This window comes from Drosophila arizonae, chromosome 3 (genome assembly GCF_054131065.1).
Source record: "Drosophila arizonae isolate 15081-1271.41 chromosome 3, UAZ_ARI_1.0, whole genome shotgun sequence".
In the NCBI taxonomy this organism is placed as follows: Eukaryota; Metazoa; Arthropoda; class Insecta; order Diptera; family Drosophilidae; genus Drosophila; species Drosophila arizonae.
In genome coordinates, this window is record NC_142923.1 from 32,889,317 (window position 1) to 32,913,476 (window position 24,160).

The window sequence follows — 24,160 nt, forward strand, 5'->3', positions numbered from 1 at the left end:
GTGATCCTTTACAAATTCGATGTACTGCCTCTGTTAATTACAATGAAGCGATGATTGGGGAGCCCAACATAGGATAAACATTGATACTTTAACCCTCTAAGACTACTTTCTAAAATAAAGGCAGAAATTAATTCGAATAATTTTTTTTAAGTAAATAGGGGCTCCTGAGCTCAAATATGAACTCAGAAAAAATGTAGAAGCTTTCGTTTAACTGGAAGGTGAGAAAATATAAATAAGTGCCTCAAGGCACTCTTGGGGCTTAGGGGGTAAAAAAAATAGTTTACAAATTATTTTTTTTTTTTTATTGTTTTTTTTTTATTCCTTTTTATTTGTATCGATGATGCTCTGCAAAACAATTTTTGCTCTCCGAGCAGCATAAATGCAGTTTACATTTTGTAATGAACTGTGTTTGTGAAGTTTTGCAGTCCTTGCACCATCTTTTTTCCGTATTGCAATCCAACCACTCTGGAAAATGATTCAGAGGGTCACACCTCAAGTCCATTATTGGGTGATTTGATTTTTGACCTTGTTTGAGCTGTGGTTGCAAGGATCGCTGAGAAATTGGCGACTGCATGTGATGGCGACCGCAGACAAAGCTGAAGATTATGAAGCTAAATTGTTGTTCTTGAGTGGACGACCTGGCAAGTCTTTTGACTGATATCCCACTAGACCCGCTGCAATAGACTCTCAAAAATACGGAAGCTCGATCAATTTCTCGCTGCTCATGGTTTCCTTTTGTATATGTCTGTATAGGATGTAGGCGTTTGTTAAGGCCATACCTACCAAATGGTAGAAAATTCGGGTTACAGCATCTTGAGTTTTACTTCGTATATGGTATCGGCCCATAAGCCCATCCATCAGATCCACACCCCCCATAAGAGCAATATGCTCTGTTAGAGCGTTAAAATAAAACAACTCCACATTTGCCGAATTCAAGATGGAAACTGAACTGTTTATTGCTTAAAATCCTAGTTCTTATATACCTAACAGAGACTCTTAAAACTACTTCCAGTCACTGGAAGGGTGCATTTTCTCACACAAACAAGTGCACAGATGTTTACTTAAGTGTCCCTTTTTTTGAATCGTTGGGCCCAGGCTCACGTTACATTTACATATATTAGACGCTGCATTGGTCGCTGCAACTAAGGGATGACATATTTATTACTTTGTGTCGGATAACGCGCAGGTTATTCGAGTACTGTCTCTATTTTTATACCCTGAACCCATTGAAAATGGGAAATCAGGGTATAATGGTTTTGTTAAAAGTATGTAACAGGCAGAAGGAGGCGTGGCAGACCCTACAAAGTATATATATTCTTGATCAGGGCGACGAGCAAAGTCGATTTAGCCCTGTCCGTCTGTCTGTCCGTCCGTCCGTATGTATGAACGCGTCGATCTCAGAAGATATAAGAGCTGGAGACTTGAAATTTCTTTTCCTAGGTCCGTGTATACCACGCGCATATCAAGTTTTCTCTATATATCGATAACTACTCCCGATATTTTATTATCGATTAAAAACCTTATCGAAAGCTAGTTATTTAATTATATCTCCTACACCCTTAGAGCTAGAGCTTCCAAATTTTAAATATAGACTTATATGTATTTTATATAATTTCGATTTTTGTTGTAATTTACCCCCCACCACTATATCCACCCCCTCACCATCACCTTTGTAAAAGGCGTATTTCAAGTACTAGAGACGTGTGCTTTGGAATGTACATATGTACATTTTCACCATATGACTACACCCTGAAAGTTTCATTAAGATTGTACGTCTAGAAATTAAATTATTCAACAAATAAATTCTTATAATGTTGCCCACACTACAGCGCAGCCCAAGCGCAGTCGCTTCTAATACATGCGTGTGTATGTATGTGTGTCGAAAAGAAGTGCAGACTGATTAGAATATCAGATTAGAGGGTTCAGGGTATTTCCTAGTCGAGCAGTCTCGACTATAGTCTTCTTACTTGTTATACCCTGAACCCATTGAAAATGGGAAATCAGGGTATAATGGTTTTGTTAAAAGTATGTAACAGGCAGAAGGAGGCGTGGCAGACCCCACAAAGTAGATATATTCTTGATCAGGGCGACGAGCTGAGTCGATTTGGCCCTGTCCGTCTGTCTGTCCGTCCGTCCGTCCGTATGTATGAACGCGTCGATTTCAGAAGATATAAGAGCTAGAGACTTCAAATTTTTTTTAAAATGTCCGTAATTACAGCGCGCATATCAAGTTTATCATTAAAATTCGATAACTCATCCCGATCTTTTTTATCGATAAAAAATCGTATCGAAAACCAGCTATAAAATTATATCTTCTACATCTTTATTGCTAGAGTCTCGAAATTTTTAATGTATGCTTGTATGCAATTTATACAATTTCGGTTTTTGTTAAAATTAACCCCTCACCCTTAAATTCACCCCCTCACCCTCACTTTTGTAAAAAGCGTATTTCAAATACTAGAGACTTGTGCTTTAGCAATTACATGCATATCCATGTTATAATCATAATCTGAAAGTTTCATGAAGATCGTACGTCCACAAAAAAAGTTATTAAGCAATTAAGTTGTCATAGTAAGCGCTCACTGCCGCCCATGCGTGTTTATGCTTGTGTGTGTATATGTATGTAATTGTTTGTGTATGTGTGTGTGTGTGTGTATGTGTGTGTATGTATGTGTGTGTATGTATGCCTGTGTGTGCGTGCGTGCGTGTGTGTGTGTGTGTGTGTGCGTGTTTCTTATGTAAGCTGAAAGACGCGAAAAATTATTGAAATAGGTATTACTCCAAGGGTTCAGGGGATCTCGTAGTCGAGTAGTCTCGACTAGAGCTTTCTAACTTGTTATTATTATGTATGTTCATGTTTGAACATGCTCTCTAATAACTTGTGGACAGTCAACTTCTACATGGCGCTTCGACTTTCTATCGTAACGAGCTGTCTTTGCTGTTTCTTCTTGTGCATGTGACCTCTTAAACGGCTTAACGCCCACATAGGTCGACAACATCCGAACGGCCTTGTTGTCTTTCTACAGTACGTTACTAATTTCAACTCCATATGAGGAACTCACGTACAAACTGAACAAGTAAAAAAATTCTACTACCCTGAACCCAACAAATAAAAATGCTCATTTAGTATGGCTGAAATTTCAATTTCGATGTATTTAAAAATATAAATAAAATACCAAACTTATTTAATAAAATATAAAAATATTTTGAAACAATTAAAAAAAATTAACATCAGTTGCATCGATCGGGATTCGAACCGCGACTCCTCGATCGGGCGTCATGCTGCTAACACACTAGGCCACCTCACTCCTGCTAGTGGCGCTGGCAAAACTCAAATAGATTTACTGCTGCAGCGCCATCTACCAAAACTAAACGAAACTAGCTGCTGATGTGATTCTAAGAATCTGCTAGAATAACCAAACTATTAAAAACGCACATAAAGTATAGTTAAAATTTCAATTTCGGTGTATTCAAAAATATAAATTAAATAGAAAACGCATTTATGAAAATATAAAAATATTTTGAAACAATTAAAAAAAATTAACATCAGTGCTGCACCGATCGGGATTCGAACCGCGACTTCTTGATCGAGCGTCATGCAGCTAACACACTAGGCCACCCCACTCCTGCTGGTGGCGCTGGCAAAACTCAAATAGATTCACTGCTGCAGCGCCATCTACCAAAACTAAACGAAACTAACAGCTGATGTGATTCAAAGAATGTTCCAGAAGAAGTTTGAATGTATGTGTGCACACGCATACGATGCTGTTGTAGCTGCTGCACGTGCGTTTGTTAATAGTCCAATTATTTGATTATTTTTTATTAATTTTTGACTGAACGGAATTTAATTAAACTTTCAGCATATGATCCACAAAAATATATTGAATATTTGAGAAATTTAAAAAAAGAAAAATCATTCACAATTAGCTATAGTAGCATCTGATTTGAACTTGAATGCTTTTACTAGATAAAAACATAACGGGATGATTTATCGAATTTTAAAAGCAAACTCGACGTCCGCGCTGTATATACGGTCATTTAAAAAAAAAAATTCAAGTCTCTAGCTCTTATATCTTCGGAAATCGACGCGTTCATACATACAGACAGACGGACAGATGGACAGACGGACGGACGCACAGACGGACAGACAGACGGACAGGGCCAAATCAACTCAGCTCGTCGCCCTGATCAAGAATATATATACTTTGTGGGGTCTGCCACGCCTCCTTCTGCCTGTTACATACATTTCAACAAAACCATTATACCCTGATTTCCCATTTTCAATGGGTTCAGGGTATAAAAACGAACAACTCCAGCAGTTGTTCATCCGTCAAATCAGACCATTTATAGCGAACTCCCAAAGCCATTATACAATTTTTATTAACAAAAATCAACAATAAATAAAAATCACACACAAATCACACAAGAAATGCAAGCAGTTGTGAAAGAGTTACTGACAACATATTTTGCCATGGAGCCCCAAGAGTGCCTCAAGGCTCCTATCACTATTATGATACTACAAAGCACAATTTCAACATATTCGCACATTTTAAACTTCATTTATATAGTAAATTACCTTACCTTTCACGAAAAAAATATTGAGTTCAATAGGTTTTATAAGTTCGCTTTTATCAACCCCTCAAAAGACAATATGCAGCAACTGAAATTTTTGGCGCCAAATAACATATGATTCGATCAAACGTTTATTAAAAGTACCGATTATTGTGTCCGAAATCTTTGAAACTTTTTAATGCTATTTTGGCAAGTATTTTTAACAGTCCTACCATTTTTAAATTAACTAAAAGCTCTTAGTTATTTTTTAAAAATTAAAAATAAAATAAGGTAAAGGTTTAAGGAATTACAGTCTCATTAAAACAGAAACTTATAATTTTAAAAATTTACATCCGAATCGAGCCGATAACAGATGATATTTTGATTACAGAGTTTTTATAAATTGCCTCAAATCGATCGCAACCAAGGAATATTTAAATTATGAGACCGAAGAGTCTGTAGATTACCTATTGGCAGATTTATTATCAATGTAAACATTTAACATGGATAATGTTAAAATTTCAATTATTTTCGTTACAATATTTGTACGTGTATCTATTTAATACACTATAAAGAAAATAATTCTAAAATATTAGCTAATTTTTCAGCTATTTGTACTTGGGATTTAGCTTATTTTTGCTTATTTTTTGTCCTGATTCAGCTATTTTTTCTCGGGGAAAAACGGCAGCACTGGTGGTTATTATTAACACTATCCAGAGAACACATAGACTAGACATCTAGAACAAATTTTTTCACCGACGAAAAAATGCGCTGAGGAGACTACACAACTTCGTATTTGCTCGGCTCAGTCTCTTGAGGCTCAAGCAGTGAAACTATTGCACGACAAAATCAGTGTGCTGCAAGCGCTCAAACGAAATGGTGCCATTTATAGCACGGCTATGCGCTATTTGTCCTACTCTCTCTCTCTCTCACTCTATCTCTCTCTCTCTCTATGACCTCTCAAATAGCAGCAGCGCACAGAAATTGAAAATTGTTCGCGACGATCCCAGCTCTTTCCTTTTGAGTGAAGACTATACCGAAATCATAAAAGCGTTTGTCACGCTCATGCAAACAACATGTAAGCGTTTCGATGGTTATTCGTGGGGAGGGTATGAAAGCGTTGATACGCATAAAGAATATGATTTCGCGACGGGCATGCACACACACACTTGTAGTTCCTTGCCACATGTATGAGCATTTGTGACCTGCGTTCGTTACTCTTGCTGCTTGTAGCCATTTTAAAGCCCAGCATTTGCATTTGGTCGGTCTTACGGACTGTCATAACCACATTACACAGATGTACTATGTATGAACATACATATGTATAAACATAAGTGCATTTATATATTATTATTGCTAATCTATATATATAAAAGAGAGTTGTGTAAAAGTGTCCAAGCACTTATAACTCGAGATCTGCTGGACCAATTTTCATGGTTTTTGATTTGTTGGATTTGTCTCCGCCACGAGTAGGTTAATAGATCTTTAAAATACTGAAAAAATTTGACGAATACTTGAAAAACGCGGCTTTTTCCCTAAAGATTCAAATTTCCATTTATACTCAGTAGCCTTGACAACAGTGACAGTTTCGGTCCTGTATAGAAGTAAATAAACAAATGTAGTCAATCAGTCTACGGCACAGCCTCGAGCAGACCTGACTATTCAACAAAAAAAAAAAAAAAAAGACTATTCAACAAAAAAAAAAAAAAAAACAAGTAAGAAAGCTCCAGTCGAGACTGCTCGACTAGGAGATACCCTGAACCCTCCAAGCTGATATTCTAATCATTCTGCACTTCTTTTATGCACACATACATACACATGCATCCACACGCACGCATAAGCCTGCGCTCTGCTAACTGCGCAGTAAGCAGCGACTGCGCTTGGGCTGCGCTGCAGTGTGGGCAATATTATGAGAATTTATTTGTTGAATAACTTCTTTTGTAGACATACGATCTTAATGAAACTTTTAGAGCGTAATCATATGGTAAATATGTGTTCACATTCCAAAGCCCAAGTCTCTAGTACTTAAAATGCGCTTTTTACAAAAGTGAGGGTGAGGGGGTGAATTTAAGGGTGGGGGGTAAATTTTAACAAAAACCGAAATTGTATAAATTGCATATAAGCATACATTAAAAATTTGGAGACTCTAGCAATAAGGGTGTAGAAGATATAATTTTATAACTGGTTTTCGATAAGGTTTTTTATCGATAAAAAAAGATCGGGATGAGTTAGCGATTTTTAATGATAAACTTGATATGCGCGCTGTAATTACGGACATTTTAAAAAAAAAATTTGAAGTCTCTAGCTCTTATATCTTCTGAAATCGACGCGTTCATACATACGGACGGACGGACGGACGGACGGACGGACAGACAGACGGACAGGGCCAAATCGACTCAGCTCGTCGCCCTGATCAAGTATATATATACTTTGTGGGGTCTGCCACGCCTCCTTCTGCCTGTTAAATACTTTTAACAAAACCATTATACCCTGATTTCCCATTTTCAATGGGTTCAGGGTATAAAAATGCCGCGTCCTAGAAGAACCCATAATGCAATTAGGCAACGGAATATCGCGAGTCAATTATCTGACGAAGAGCGAGAAATCGCCCGAGAAAGGCGCCGCGTTAGTACCCAGCAAAGAAGGGGCTTAATTCGTGCTTCTCAAAGAGAGGCAGCCCGTGATATGGCAATAAGAAATGAAAGGATTGATTTGAATCGAAAAGCGTTTCGATATGATTGCACCATTGACTATAGCTTGAATCGTTTAGTTTGCATTGGTCCAATGGACGTTGTTTGCCAGTATTGTGGCGCATTGAAGTTTGCTCGTGAAACGCCCAATTTGTGCTGCCTTAGTGGTAAAGTGACATTGCCATTGACTATTTGTGGCCTCAATCCAGAAAATGCGTGTTTTTCTCATGGTCAATTCTACGTGGCATGCTCACGTGTTGGCAAACCATCCGTATTATTTGTTCTTGCACCCGACCAAAAAACGAAGAATGTCGTTACCACAAGGTGCTTGAATGAAAATCCGATTAATAAATTAATCAGAGTGTATCCCAACCTGAACAACATAGCTTTCAACAATCTTTTACCTAGAAATAATATAGAGGGCAATGCAGCGTTTGCCGGGCCAGCTAGTAATGTTTATAAATGTGTTTATATCCGTAAATAATTATATATAATTAAAATTATTTTATACACATTTTCAACCGAAAAAATTATCGTAAAACACTACTAACTTTATTAAATGCTATGCAATATATGAAATATATATGTCATATTACACTCAAGCTTTACTCATTATTGTCACAAATTTCTAATTAAGTCATGATAGCCTATTTGATAGTCACCCTACGATTCAAATCATACAAAATTTACAAACTACTAAATCCAGAGACAATTAGCTTGCCATCCCATACTGGGCTGATGATTGACGAAAATACTGAGAAAGAATTGAGTTTCGCGACGCACGCACACAAAAGCACATACACGTAGCAAGGATGTAAATGTGTGTGTGCATGCTCGTCGCGAAAATGTATTCTTTCTGTGCACAACAGCCTGTGCAAATTGTAAAGCCCAAAATTTGCTGTTGGTCTGCCTTGTGAAGTGAGCACATGCATACATACATTTGTGTATGTGTATGCTTGTATGGGATGGCAAGCTAATTGTCTCTGGATTTAGTAGTTTGAAAATTTTGTATGAATTGAATCGTAGGGTGACTATCAAATAGGCTATCATGACTTAATTAGAAATTTTTGACAATAATGAGTAAAGCTTGAGTATAATATGACATATGTATTTCATATATTGCATAGCATTTAATAAAGTTAGTAGTGTTTTACGATAATTTTTTCGGTTGAAAATGTGTATAAAATAATTTTAATTATACATAATTATTTACGGATATAAACACATTTATAAACATGATTAGCAATAATAATATATAAATGTACTTATGTTTATACATATGTATGTTCATACATAGTACATCTGTGTAAAGTGGTTATGACAGTCCGTAAGACCGACCAAATGCAAATGCTGGGCTTTAAAATTGCTATAAGCAGCAAGAGTAACGCACGCAGGTCACAAATGCTCATACATGTGGCAAGGGACTACAAGTGTGTGTGTGCATGCCCGTCGCGAGATCATATTCTTTATGCGCCTCAACGCATTCATACCCTTCCCATAAATATATATCGAAACGCTAACATTTTGTTTGCATGAATGTCGCAAACGATTTTACGATTTCGGGATACTCTTTACTCAAAAGGAAAGAGCTGGGACCGTCGCGAAGAAATTTCAATTTTTGTGCGCTGCTGAGCTTCATGATTTGAGAGCCCACAGAGAGAGAGAGAGAGAGAGAGAGAGAGAGAGAGAGAGGGAGAGTAAGACAAAAAACGCAAAACGCATGCATGACCATCTCGTTTGCGTGCTTAGAGCGCACTGATTTCGTCGTGATATCTGTCATTACCCGAGCCAGCCAATACCAAGCCGAGCGAATACGAAGTTGGCCGGGACCTGTTACACAGATTTTGCGGCGTGGAAAAACGTTGCTCTACATGTCTAGTCTATGTGTTGTTTGGTCAGTGTGTCTAGTAGTGCTGTAAAGCTATCGATTGAACTATCGATCTATCGAATTTGTATATTTTTGCGTCCATATCGATCGTTTTTGTATACTATCGATAGAGATGATATCGTGCGTTGCACATCAATTACTTTGGCGCAACTTCGCAAGTCGGCGGTTCTTTTTGGTAAGAAATTTATTTATATATAAGAAGCAATTAAGTATAAAAATAAGTATTTATTTGTAGGTAAATTTTCGTTGGTGTTGGTGGCGGAGGAAGGATGGATAAATATCTTTTGAAAAATCCACAGGGTAAGTACCATTTCCCAACTAGCAACGCAAGTAACTAATTTAAGTTTTGTATGTACATATGTATGTGCTTTGTTAAGTTGGAGAAGACAGCAGCATTGAGGCTATTGAGGACAAGCAACTAGTTCAAAGACCACGAGTCGGAAGATCATCGAAATTTTTGTGCATTCCTGCTTCATCCACGGAGTCAGAGCGATTGTTTAGCAAAGCTGGACAGATTATAACGGAACGACGAGCTGCCTTAAAAGCTAAGCATGTGGACATGCTTCTTTTTCTTCACCACAACTCTTAGATCTTAGCAGAAAACTAAAAGCCATACATTTAATTTTAATTTTATTCAACTTATTTTATTTTGTTATACACCATGAAGGATCTCATATGTAAACAAATGAATTGTTTATTAAAATTTGTATTTTTTTTATTGTTAAATATGCATTTGTTTAGTTATTTTTGAAAATATTTTCGATAGTACTATCGGTACTATTGAATATTTGTTGTAAAACCATCGAAACAATTGAATGTTGCAACCATCGATAGTTTTACAGCTCTAGTGTCTAGCACTGACCAGAGAACACATAGACTAGACATCTAGAACAAATTTTTTCACCGACGAAAAAATGCGCTGAGGAGACTACACAACTTCGTATTTGCTCGGCTCAGTCTCTTGAGGCTCAAGCAGTGAAAATATTGCACGACAAAATCAGTGTGCTGCAAGCGCTCAAACGAAATGGTGCCATTCTTATATGAAGCACGGCTATGCGCTATTTGTCCTACTCTCTCTCTCTCACTCTATCTCTCTCTCTCTATGGCCTCTCAAATAGCAGCAGCGCACAGAAATTGAATATTGTTCGCGACGATCCCAGCTCTTTCCTCTTGAGTGAAGGGTATACCGAAATCATAAAAGCATTTGTCACGCTCATGCAAGCAACATGTAAGCGTTTCGATGGTTATTCGTGGGAAGGGTATGAAAGCGTTGATACGCATAAAGAATATGATTTCGCGACGGGCAAGTACACACACACTTGTAGTCCCTTGCTACATGTATGAGCATTTGTGACCTGCGTGCGTTACTCTTGCTGCTTGTAGCAATTTTAAAGCCCAGCATTTGCATTTGGTCGGTCTTACGGACTGTCATAACCACTTTAAACAGATGTACTATGTATGAACATACATACATATGTACATAAGTACATTTATATATTATTATTACTAATCATGTTTATAAATGTGTTTATATCCGTAAATAATTATATATAATTAAAATTATTTTATACACATTTTTAACCGAAAAAATTATCGTAAAACACTACTAACTTTATTAAATGCTATGCAATATATGAAATACATATGTCATATTACACTCAAGCTTTACTCATTATTGTCAAAAATTTCTAATTAAGTCATAATGGCCCATTTGATAGTCACCCTACGATTCAAATCATACAAAATTTACAAACTACTAAATCCAGAGACAATTAGCTTGCCATCCCATACAAGCATACACATACACAAATGTATGTATGCATGTGCTCACTTCACAAGGCAGACCAACGGTAAATTTTGGGCTTTACAATTTGCACAGGCTGTTGTGCACAGAAAGAATACATTTTCGCGACGAGCATGCACACACACACTTACATCCTTGCTACGTGTATGTGCTTTTGTGTGCGTGCGTCGCGAAACTCAATTCTTTCTCAGTATTTTCGTCTAGCATCAGCCCAAAATTTACCGTTGGTCTGCCTTGTGAAGTGAGCACATGCATACATACATTTGTGTATGTGTATGCTTGTATGGGATGGCAAGCTAATTGTCTCTGGATTTAGTAGTTTGTAAATTTTGTATGATTTGAATCGTAGGGTGACTATCAAATGGGCCATTATGACTTAATTAGAAATTTTTGACAATAATGAGTAAAGCTTGAGTGTAATATGACATATGTATTTCATATATTGCATAGCATTTAATAAAGTTAGTAGTGTTTTACGATAATTTTTTCGGTTAAAAATGTGTATAAAATAATTTTAATTATATATAATTATTTACGGATATAAACACATTTATAAACATGATTAGTAATAATAATATATAAATGTACTTATGTACATATGTATGTATGTTCATACATAGTACATCTGTTTAAAGTGGTTATGACAGTCCGTAAGACCGACCAAATGCAAATGCTGGGCTTTAAAATTGCTACAAGCAGCAAGAGTAACGCACGCAGGTCACAAATGCTCATACATGTAGCAAGGAACTACAAGTGTGTGTGTACTTGCCCCTCGCGAAATCATATTCTTTATGCGTATCAACGCTTTCATACCCTTCCCACGAATAACCATCGAAACGCTTACATGTTGCTTGCATGAGCGTGACAAATGCTTTTATGATTTCGGTATACCCTTCACTCAAGAGGAAAGAGCTGGGATCGTCGCGAACAATATTCAATTTCTGTGCGCTGCTGCTATTTGAGAGGCCATAGAGAGAGAGAGAGATAGAGTGAGAGAGAGTGAGTAGGACAAATAGCGCATAGCCGTGCTTCATATAAGAATGGCACCATTTCGTTTGAGCGCTTGCAGCACACTGATTTTGTCGTGCAATATTTTCACTGCTTGAGCCTCAAGAGACTGAGCCGAGCAAATACGAAGCTGTGTAGTCTCCTCAGCGCATTTTTTCGTCGGTGAAAAAATTTGTTCTAGATGTCTAGTCTATGTGTTCTCTGGTTAGTGTGTCTAGTCTATGTGTTCTCTGGCTAGTGTTATTAATGATATTAATAATAGTAAATTCCCTTTCACACCTTTTGAGCTATCGATATATTTATACTTCAATAACTTCCACCACTAACAAAATTTGATTGTCATCTTTTATGATATTAAGATTCGTATTTCAGTACATCTGGTTGAAAATGGTAAGATGTGTGGAATTACCAATGTTGTATCAATCTTAAAATTAAATTGCAGTTTAGAAATCAATACGACAGTGATGTCACAGTGTGGAGTCCGCAAGGCCGTCTACATCAAGTTGAGTACGCCATGGCGGCTGTAAAGCTTGGAACTGCAACTGTTGGTTTAAAAAATAATGATTATGCAGTTTTGGTGGCGCTGTGCAAGCCACCATCCGAGCTCTCGGCTTCTCAGCGTAAATTGATCCCAATTGACGATCATTTGGGAATATCAATTGCGGGCATTACTGCAGATGCGCGCGTGCTAAGTAAATACCTAAGGTCTGAGTGTTTGAGCTATAAACATTCTTATGGATCGGCATATCCTGTTTCCCGTTTGATTACCACTTTGGGTAACAAAATGCAAACGACTACTCAACGTTATGATCGTCGACCATATGGAGTTGGCTTACTTATTGCTGGATATGACGAAAAGGGTCCACATATTTATAAAGTAGAACCTTCTGCTAATTTTTTCAATTGTAAGGCTATGACTATCGGATCTAGATCACAGAGTGCACGCACATATTTGGAACGTCATCTTTCAACATTTAATGGATGTTCTAAAGACGATATTATATGTCATGGCATTCATGCCATTCGAAGTTCATTGCCAAATGATGAATTGAATAAGGATGACGGTACATCGCAATTGGTAAAGCAAATTTTTATTTAAAATTCTTTAATGCATATATATATAAATATATATATATATATATATATTTTTCTTTTTCAAAGAATATTACTATAGCTATTGTCGGAAAAGATCAACCATTTAAAATACTAAACAATGAAGAAAATACGGCTTACCTCGAAATGGCTAAGGAACGAGGTACAGCTAGTATGGCATCAAAACCGCAGAAAGATGATGACAATTTCTCAACTGAAGATCAGCCTGAATCATCAACTTCACGTGATCCGCAAGTCGCCATTGGTACTATGGAAATTCAATAATACAATCAAAACATACTATGTAGGTGTTACAATAAAGGGTTAGCACCAAAATTTCAAGTCCTTAAAGTGTTTGAAATTATGAATGCCGTATTATATAAATCGCTTTATACGTCTAGGATTTAGTAGTCAAATGTTTATGCAGTCGACTGTCGTTATTTTCAAATTCAAGGGACTCTTAAATATTACGAATACTTAAATGTTTTAAATATTAGACTTCTCGAAATATTCAGAGAAAACAAAAAAAAACTTCGAATTATCAAATTAATTAATCTTTTTTATACCCTGAACCCATTTTCAATGGAAAATCAGGGTATAATGGTTTTGTTGAAATGTATGTAACAGGCAGAAGGAGGCGTGGCAGACCCCACAAAGTATATATATATTCTTGATCAGGGCGACGAGCTGAGTTGATTTGGCCCTGTCCGTCTATCTGTCTGTCCGTCTGTCCGTATGTATGAACGCGTCGATTTCAGAAGATATAAGAGCTAGACTTCAAATTTTTTTAAAATGTCCGTAATTACAGCGCGGATATCGAGTTTATCATTAAAAATCGATAACTCATCCCGATCTTTCTTATCGATAAAAACCCTTTTTGAAAACCAGTAAATATTTATACCTCCTACATCTTTTAAGCTAGAGTCTCCAAATATTTTATGTATACTTATATGCATTTTATATAATTTCGGTTTTTGTCAAAATTTACCCCCCACCCCTAAATTCACCGCCTCACCATTACTTGTAAAAAGCGTATTTCAGGTACTAGAGACTTGTGCTTTGGCAATTGTGTGTGTGTGTGTGTGTGTGTGTGTGTGTATGTGTGTATGTATGCCTGTGTGTGCGTGCGTGCGTGTGTGTGTATGTGTGTGTGCGTGTTTCCTGTGTAAGCTGAAAGACGCGAAAAATTATTGAAATAGCTATTTCTCCAAGGGCTCAGGGGATCTCGTAGTCGAGCAGTCTCGACTAGAGCTTTCTTACTTGTTATTTGTTGGGTTCAGGGTAGTATCTAGTCGAGCACTCTCGACTAGAGCTTTCTTACTTGTTATTTGTTGGGTTCAGGGTAGTATCTAGTCGAGCACTCTCGACTAGAGTTTTCTTACTTGTTATACCCTGAATCCATTGAAAATGGGAAATTAGGGTATAATGGTTTTGTTGAAATGTATGTAACAGGCAGAAGGAGGCGTGGCAGACCCCACAATATATATTCTCAGTATATATATTCTTGATCAGGGCGAAGAGTTGATTCGATTTGGCCCTGTCCGTCTGTCTGCCTGTCCGTCTGTCCGTATGTTTGAACGCGTCGATTTCCGAAGATATAAGAGCTAGAAACTTGATTTTTTTTAAATGACTTCAAACTTCTTCTAGAAACATTCGTTGAATCACATCTGCTGTTAGTTTCTTTTAGTTTTGGTAGATGGCGCTGCAGCAGTGAATCTATTTGAGTTTTGCCAGCGCCACCAGCAGGAGTGGGGTGGCCTAGTGTATTAGCTGCATGACGCTCGATCGAGAAGTCGCGGTTCGAATCCCGATCGATGCAACTGATGTTAATTTTTTTTAATTGTTTCAATATATTTTTATATTTTCATAAATGAGTTTTATATCTAATTTATATTTTTAAATACACCGAAATTGAAATTTTAACCATACTTTATGAGCGCTTTTAATAGTTTGATTATTCTAGCGGTTCATGAAATCGCATCAGCAGTTCAGTTTCGTTCAGTTCTGGTAGATGGCGCTGCATCAGTGAATCTATTTGAGTTTTGCCAGCGCCACTAGCAGGAGTGAGGTGGCCTAGTGTGTTAGCTGCACGACGCTCGATCGAGAAGTTGTGGTTCGAATCCCGATCGGTGCAACTGATGTTAACAACTTTTTCAATTGTTTCAAAATATTGTTATATTTTATTAAATAAGTTTGGTATTTTATTTATATTTTTAAATACATCGAAATTGAAATTTCAGCCATACTAAATGGGCATTTTTATTTGTTTGGTTCAGGCACTGACCAGAGAACACATAGACTAGACATGTAGAACAAACTTTTTCAACACCGAAAAAATGCGCTGAACGGACCGGACAACTTCGTATTTGGTCGGCTGGGTCTTCTGAGGCTCAAGCAGTGAAAATAAGGCAAGACAAAATCAGTGTGCTGCGACTGCTGCCACGAAATGCACGCATTACTAAATGGAGCATGGCTATGCGCTCTTTTTCCCTTACTCACTCTCTCCCTCTCTTTATGCTCTCTCTCTCTCTCTCTCTCTATATGGTCTCTCAAATAGCAGCAGCGCACAGAAATTGAATATTGTTCGCAACGATCCCAGCTCTTTCCTCTTGAGTGAAGGGTATACCGAAATCATAAAAGCATTTGTCACGCTCATGCAAACAAAATGTAAGCGTTTCGATGGTTATTCGTGGGAAGGGTATGAAAGCGTTGATACGCATAAACAATATTATTTCGCGACGGGCAAGTACACGCACACTTGTAGTCCCTTGCTACATATATGAGCATTTGTGACCTGCGTGCGTTACTCTTGCTGCTTGTAGCAATTTTAAAGCCCAGCATTTGCATTTGGTCGGTCTTACGTACTGTCATAACCACTTTAAACAGATGTACTATGTATGAACATACATACATATTTACATAAGTACATTTATATATTATTATTGCTAATCATGTTTATAAATGTGTTTATATCCGTAAATAATTATATATAATTAAAATTATTTTATAAACATTTTTAACCGAAACAAGTAAGAAAGCTCTAGTCGAGACTACTCGACTACGAGATCCCCTGAACCCTTGGAGTAATAGCTATTTCAATAATTTTTCGCGACTTTCAGCTTACACAGGAAACACGCACACACACACACAGACACACACACGCACGTACGCACACACGGGCATAAATACACACACATACATACACACACATACACACACACACACATACACAAACAATTACATACATATACACATACAAGCATATACACGCATGGGCGGCAGTGAGCGCTTACTATGAGAACTTAATTGCTTAATAACTTTTTTTGTGGACGTACGATCTTCATGAAACTTTTAGATTATGATTATAACATGAATATGCATGTAATTGCTAAAGCACAAGTCTCTAGTATTTGAAATACGCTTTTTACAAAAGTGAGGGTGAGGGGGTGAATTTAAGGGTGGGGGGTAAATTGTAACAAAAACCGAAATTGTATAAATTGCATGAGCATACATTAACAAGTAAGAACGTTGCAGTCGGGCGTTACCGACTGCGGAATACTCATTCACATCCCATTAACAATTTAGTAGTTAAGTTTCGTTTTAATACTGTAGAATATACAGGTTTTTCCGATTTGCCACGCCCCAACTGGGCGTAGACACCTCATTTTTGGTCAGTTTTTAGAAAGAGATAACGTTACCCTAACTGCAAAGTTTGAATGCTTACCCTAAAAAAATGTGAAAATTACAGGGTATTTTTCTATATGCCACGCCCCTAAAGAGGCGTAAAAATTATTTTTGGGGAATCGATAGAGGAGGCTACCAGTAACTCAACTATCCAAATTTGAATCTTCTAGCTATTATACTTTAGGAGATATAAACTTTTGCGGTTTGCCACGCCCCCTGTGGGCGGACATATATCCGACAAAACTTTTTGGTCTTGGGTGATCAGTCCGAGTATATATACAAAATTTGAGGTCTCTGCCATCAATAGTGTCCAAAATATAGGAGAATTTTAAAAATCACTATATCTTCAGGTCCGATTTGCCACGCCCCTAACGGGCGTAGACTTATAATTTATCTTCAGACTTTATAGAATCATACCATTAGCTGACGTGCAAAATTTCAGCATTCTAGGTTTACAACTTTAGGAGATATAGTTTTATCCGATTTGCCACGCCCCCAGTGGGCGTAGATATATCCGCTATAGCTCGTGATCTTGGGTGGTCAACGCGGACCTACATACCAAGTTTCAGCTTTCTAGCTCTTCAACAAACATGATTTCTGGTATATGGGAAAATACATTTTCCGATTTGCCACGCCCCTAGTGGGCGGATCGGGAAAATTTTAACACTTTATAAATCGGAGATATACACGAGTATGTGTTCCAAATTTCAAGTCTCTAGCTTCAATAGCGCCGAAATAGATTGCGTTCATACGGACAGACGGACAGACGGACAGACGGACGGACGGACAGACGGACAGACGGACAGACGGACGGACAGCAAGACGGACATTGCACAAAACCAATATACTGATTCACTTTCGTGAATGAGTATAAAAATTTGGAGACTCTAGCAATAAAGGTGTAGAAGATATAATTTTATAACTAGTTTTCGATAAGGTTTTTTATCGATAAAAAAAGATCGGGATGAGTTATCGATTTTTAATGATAAACTTGATATGCGCGCTGTAATTACGGACATTTAAAAAAAAATTTGAAGTCTCTAGCTCTTATATCTTCTGAAATCGACGCGTTCATACATACGGACAGACGGACAGACGGACGGACGGACAGACGGACAGACAGACGAACAGGGCCAAATCAACTCAGCTCGTCGCCCTGATCAAGAATATATATACTTTGTGGGGTCTGCCACACCTCCTTCTGCCTGATTTCCCATTGAAAATGGGTTCAGGGTATAAAAATTATCGTAAAACACTACTAACTTTATTAAATGCTTTGCAATATATGAAATACACATGTCATATTATACTCAAGCTTTACTCATTATTGTCAAAAATTTTTAATTAAGTCATAATGGCCCATTTGATAGTCACCCTACGATTCAAATCATACAAAATTTACAAACTACTAAATCGAGAGACAATTAGCTTGCCATCCCATACAAGCCTACACATACACAAATGTATGTATGTGTCGAAGCAAGTAGTATTAATATGTTGGCGAGCACTATAATTGTGCTTACTACCTACTCGCATATTTTCCCTTTTCTGTATGCCTTCGCACTTATGCGTGTGGTTGTAGTGTCGGTGTGTAATGAGGTTGTATGTATGTGGTTGTAGTTTTGAATTTTGATTTCATCATATTGCATCAGCCAATATTTGTATTTTGTCGCTTAAGAAGTACCGTTTTAGCGGGGCGACAGCGTTGTGTCGCTGTCGCCGAGTGAGGTTCGATGGTAGGCACAAAGAATAATTGAGAGACACAAGTAGTTGCGTCCAGAATTCAAGTGCGGTCGAAACTCGCTGCGCGAAACGATGACTGATAAAAATACTGTTCCGACATCAGAAGGGGGATCTGGCTCGCGACTCAACATGAGAAATGAAACAATAAAATTAAAATTTGTTAATTTGATTAACTTGTAAAAGCCGGCATCTGACGGGCAATTTGAATTGGTGCAACTTCACAACAATTAATAGCGCAGCGAGGAGGATCATGTTCGTGCATGTTCATGTGGCTTGCGGTGTGTTTTTTTCTTGCTTGGCAATGAGTGAGCGAGAGATAGAGTGAAAAGTGGCACAAAAATTACAGTGGAGCGCCGCCGCCATGTGTAATGTGCGGATGCTTGCATGCGGCGAATGAGATTCCAGGAGGTTCCCGAATGTTCATTGAGAGAAAAGCTAAGTACAAAATTTGTTTGTAATTCATTTAATACGTTGAAGGCCAGTCGTAGTACTGGAACGTGCAAAATGTGTAATGTATAAAAATTTAAAATCTTTCGATGGAAATAAAAAAAAAAAAAAAAAAAAAAAATTATTTCTCGCGTTTGTTTGTTGAGTTTCATTTTGGTGTCATTGGTGTCATTAGTGTCATTTTGCCAACTACAATTACTGTCGGTGCTGCTATACAGCATTTTCATTATTATTATTGGACGGACACAAATATTGTCGTTTTTATTGATTGTTAATTAGGCATCAAGAACTAAACGTAACATATTTTACAGGACACAAAGATGGTGTGCTAATTTATAGATGTTTTCATTTGATTTGCAGTACATAGAGGGAATAAGAATGGGTAATGTTGACTTATTTTCTAGAAATCTCTCATGCATTAGTAAGTATCATATGGCTGAACAGCGCAGAGATTCTGGCGGAATTAATTTTGTGAATAAGTTGCAATTCTTTGGCCGAGGCTCGATCCTTGCTTTGATTCCCAGGGGTTAAATGTTGATGTCAATCAGCTTTTTGTATTTCACTTGTAATTTATTTTGGTAAATGAGTAAAAGAAAGTCTTAAAGGGTGAGGACAGTTGAGAAGAAAGAAATGAAGGCGTTGAAAGAGACGTCAGTAGTGAGTAGGAAGAGTAGTGGAACGTAACATGTGAGACACACTGTGGACATCAGACACTATACCTCAGAGTCTTAATGATAAACATGTCATAGGTTTGCTAGCGCTTTTAGGAACACGAGTTAATGTGTTATCTATACTTTGTACTCACGAGGACGTGTAAATGTCAGAAGGGCCGTAGTGATATTTGTTTCAAAAAATAAATAAATAAACAAAAAAAAAAAAAACAAGTAAGAAAGCTCTAGTCGAGACTGCTCGACTACGAGATCCCCTGAACCCTTGGAGCAATAGATATTTCAATAATTTTTCGCGTCTCTCAGCTTACAGAAGAAACACGCACACACACACACACACACAGACACGTACGCACACACAGGCACACATACACACACACGCATACAGACACACATACACACACACACACGCATACACACACAAACGCATACACACACACATACACACACAAGCACGCACGCATAAACACGCATGGGCTGCAGCGTGCGCTTACTATGAGAACTTAATTGCTTAATAACTTTTTTTGTGGACGTACGATCTTCATGAAACTTTTAGATTATGATTATAACATGAATATGCATGTAATTGCCAAAGCACAAGTCTCTAGTATTTGAAATACGCTTATTACAAAAGTGAGGGTGAGGGGGTGAATTTAGAGGTGGGGGGTTAATTTTGACAAAAACCGAAATTGTATAAATTGCATATAAGCATACATTAAAAATTTGGAGACTCTAGCAATAAAGGTGTAGAAGATATAATTTTATAACTGGTTTTCGATAAGGTTTTTTATCGATAAAAAAAGATCGGGATGAGTTATCGATTTTTAATGATAAACTTGATATGCGCGCTGTAATTACGGACATTTAAAAAAAAATTTGAAGTCTCTAGCTCTTATATCTTCTGAAATCGACGCGTTCATACATACGGACAGACGGACAGACGGACAGACAGACGAACAGGGCCAAATCAACTCAGCTCGTCGCCCTGATCAAGAATATATATACTTTGTGGGGTCTGCCACACCTCCTTCTGCCTGTTACATACATTTCAACAAAACCATTATACCCTGATTTCCCATTGAAAATGGGTTCAGGGTATAAAAATTATCGTAAAACACTACTAACTTTATTAAATGCTTTGCAATATATGAAATACACATGTCATATTATACTCAAGCTTTACTCATTATTGTCAAAAATTTTTAATTAAGTCATAATGGCCCATTTGATAGTCACCCTACGATTCAAATCATACAAAATTTACAAACTACTAAATCGAGAGACAATTAGCTTGCCATCCCATACAAGCCTACACATACACAAATGTATGTATGTGTCGAAGCAAGTAGTATTAATATGTTGGCGAGCACTATAATTGTGCTTACTACCTACTCGCATATTTTCCCTTTTCTGTATGCCTTCGCACTTATGCGTGTGGTTGTAGTGTCGGTGTGTAATGAGGTTGTATGTATGTGGTTGTAGTTTTGAATTTTGATTTCATCATATTGCATCAGCCAATATTTGTATTTTGTCGCTTAAGAAGTACCGTTTTAGCGGGGCGACAGCGTTGTGTCGCTGTCGCCGAGTGAGGTTCGATGGTAGGCACAAAGAATAATTGAGAGACACAAGTAGTTGCGTCCAGAATTCAAGTGCGGTCGAAACTCGCTGCGCGAAACGATGACTGATAAAAATACTGTTCCGACATCAGAAGGGGGATCTGGCTCGCGACTCAACATGAGAAATGAAACAATAAAATTAAAATTTGTTAATTTGATTAACTTGTAAAAGCCGGCATCTGACGGGCAATTTGAATTGGTGCAACTTCACAACAATTAATAGCGCAGCGAGGAGGATCATGTTCGTGCATGTTCATGTGGCTTGCGGTGTGTTTTTTTCTTGCTTGGCAATGAGTGAGCGAGAGATAGAGTGAAAAGTGGCACAAAAATTACAGTGGAGCGCCGCCGCCATGTGTAATGTGCGGATGCTTGCATGCGGCGAATGAGATTCCAGGAGGTTCCCGAATGTTCATTGAGAGAAAAGCTAAGTACAAAATTTGTTTGTAATTCATTTAATACGTTGAAGGCCAGTCGTAGTACTGGAACGTGCAAAATGTGTAATGTATAAAAATTTAAAATCTTTCGATGGAAATAAAAAAAAAAAAAAAAAAAAAAATTATTTCTCGCGTTTGTTTGTTGAGTTTCATTTTGGTGTCATTGGTGTCATTAGTGTCATTTTGCCAACTACAATTACTGTCGGTGCTGCTATACAGCATTTTCATTATTATTATTGGACGGACACAAATATTGTCGTTTTTATTGATTGTTAATTAGGCATCAAGAACTAAACGTAACATATTTTACAGGACACAAAGATGGTGTGCTAATTTATAGATGTTTTCATTTGATTTGCAGTACATAGAGGGAATAAGAATGGGTAATGTTGACTTATTTTCTAGAAATCTCTCATGCATTAGTAAGTATCATATGGCTGAACAGCGCAGAGATTCTGGCGGAATTAATTTTGTGAATAAGTTGCAATTCTTTGGCCGAGGCTCGATCCTTGCTTTGATTCCCAGGGGTTAAATGTTGATGTCAATCAGCTTTTTGTATTTCACTTGTAATTTATTTTGGTAAATGAGTAAAAGAAAGTCTTAAAGGGTGAGGACAGTTGAGAAGAAAGAAATGAAGGCGTTGAAAGAGACGTCAGTAGTGAGTAGGAAGAGTAGTGGAACGTAACATGTGAGACACACTGTGGACATCAGACACTATACCTCAGAGTCTTAATGATAAACATGTCATAGGTTTGCTAGCGCTGTTAGGAACACGAGTTAATGTGTTATCTATACTTTGTACTCACGAGGACGTGTAAATGTCAGAAGGGCCGTAGTGATATTTGTTTCAAAAAATAAATAAATAAACAAAAAAAAAAAACAAGTAAGAAAGCTCTAGTCGAGACTGCTCGACTACGAGATCCCCTGAACCCTTGGAGCAATAGATATTTCAATAATTTTTCGCGTCTCTCAGCTTACAGAAGAAACACGCACACACACACACACACACAGACACGTACGCACACACAGGCACACATACACACACACGCATACAGACACACATACACACACACACACACGCATACACACACAAACGCATACACACACACATACACACACAAGCACGCACGCATAAACACGCATGGGCTGCAGCGTGCGCTTACTATGAGAACTTAATTGCTTAATAACTTTTTTTGTGGACGTACGATCTTCATGAAACTTTTAGATTATGATTATAACATGAATATGCATGTAATTGCCAAAGCACAAGTCTCTAGTATTTGAAATACGCTTATTACAAAAGTGAGGGTGAGGGGGTGAATTTAGAGGTGGGGGGTTAATTTTGACAAAAACCGAAATTGTATAAATTGCATATAAGCATACATTAAAAATTTGGAGACTCTAGCAATAAAGGTGTAGAAGATATAATTTTATAACTGGTTTTCGATAAGGTTTTTTATCGATAAAAAAAGATCGGGATGAGTTATCGATTTTTAATGATAAACTTGATATGCGCGCTGTAATTACGGACATTTTAAAAAAAATTGGAAGTCTCTAGCTCTTATATCTTCTGAAATCGACGCGTTCATACATACGGACAGACGGACAGACGGACAGACAGACGGACAGGGCCAAATCAACTCAGTTCGTCACCCTGATCAAGAATATATATACTTTGTGGGGTCTGACACGCCTCCTTCTCCCTGTTACATACATTTCAACAAAACCATTATACCCTGATTTCCCATTGAAAATGGGTTCAGGGTATAAAAAAAAAAAAGGTTTTTAAAGGAAATGTACAAGTTAAAAGTATTATATTTTTTTTTGGAAGATCTCTCAGTGTTTTTGAAAAATTAAGAAAGCTTTCGAACAAAGTTAAATTTAAAGTTTAGAGGACAGTTGTAAGCATCTGAATTGTTAGAAAATTAATAATAGGAACAAATAGTTAAATAATAGAAAATACAATCATACTTATGATGATATGAGGAAGTTGCCAGATTGAGTGGATGTATGTCAGTTGAATTCGGAATGTTGTGATGATCATTTGAATGATATTGAAAGTGAAACTGTTGGAAGAGACAGTATTGCTTTGAGAAGCTGTTGGAAGAGACAGTAATGTATTGAGAAACTGTTGAAAAAGACAGTGAGAATAAAAAGGTTGAGAATGTTGAAGTCACTTAAGAAAGTGAAGGATAGTGAAGTCACTATAGAGAGTGAAGAGTACGGCTGGCCAAAGAAAATGGCAGAGTACTTGATTATATAATAATGCAAGCACAAGTGCAAAATGTACTGAAGTAGATTTGATCATGGCGTGTGGGGCATTTGATTATATAATGTTGATTATATAATAATGCAAGCACAAGTGCAAAACGTACTGATGTAGTTTTGATCATGGCGTGTGGGGCATTTGATTATATAATGTTGAATGAAATGGAGTAAATAATGTTTAAAGAAGAATGCTAACAAAACTACTTATCAAAGAAATATAAATAATAATAATAAATAAAAATTATAATTATGTTCAGGTATTTTGGT

At 37.3% G+C, this 24,160-nt stretch overlaps 1 protein-coding gene and 2 long non-coding RNA genes across 3 annotated transcripts; 2 read left to right on the forward strand and 1 right to left on the reverse strand.

Moving 5' to 3' along the window:
• Positions 1-290: 290 nt before the first annotated feature.
• LOC149270116 (uncharacterized) lies at positions 291-5,568 on the reverse strand. The gene is made up of 2 exons (XR_016269305.1): positions 4,582-5,568; positions 291-1,142 (listed from the first exon to the last, which is right to left on the reverse strand). It is a non-coding gene; the product is annotated as an uncharacterized LOC149270116 (long non-coding RNA).
• Positions 5,569-9,134: 3,566 nt separating this feature from the next.
• Positions 9,135-9,855, forward strand: LOC149270117 (uncharacterized). The gene is made up of 3 exons (XR_016269010.1): positions 9,135-9,304; positions 9,365-9,429; positions 9,507-9,855. It is a non-coding gene; the product is annotated as an uncharacterized LOC149270117 (long non-coding RNA).
• Positions 9,856-12,174: 2,319 nt separating this feature from the next.
• Prosalpha6 (Proteasome alpha6 subunit) lies at positions 12,175-13,378 on the forward strand. Its single transcript, XM_089463919.1, has 3 exons — positions 12,175-12,331; positions 12,384-13,019; positions 13,103-13,378. Exons 1-3 carry the CDS (start codon positions 12,290-12,292, stop codon positions 13,316-13,318), a joined length of 894 nt encoding a protein of 297 aa, XP_089320045.1. The 5' UTR covers positions 12,175-12,289; the 3' UTR covers positions 13,319-13,378.
• The last annotated feature ends 10,782 nt before the right edge of the window (positions 13,379-24,160 follow it).

Coding starts and splice junctions, on each gene's coding strand:
- Prosalpha6 (XM_089463919.1), top strand. CDS start 12,290: ATGATATTAAGATTCGTATTTCAGTACATCTGGTTGAAAATG. Junction 12,332..12,383: donor AGTACATCTGGTTGAAAATG/GTAAGATGTGTG, acceptor ATTAAATTGCAG/TTTAGAAATCAATACGACAG. Junction 13,020..13,102: donor ATGACGGTACATCGCAATTG/GTAAAGCAAATT, acceptor TCTTTTTCAAAG/AATATTACTATAGCTATTGT.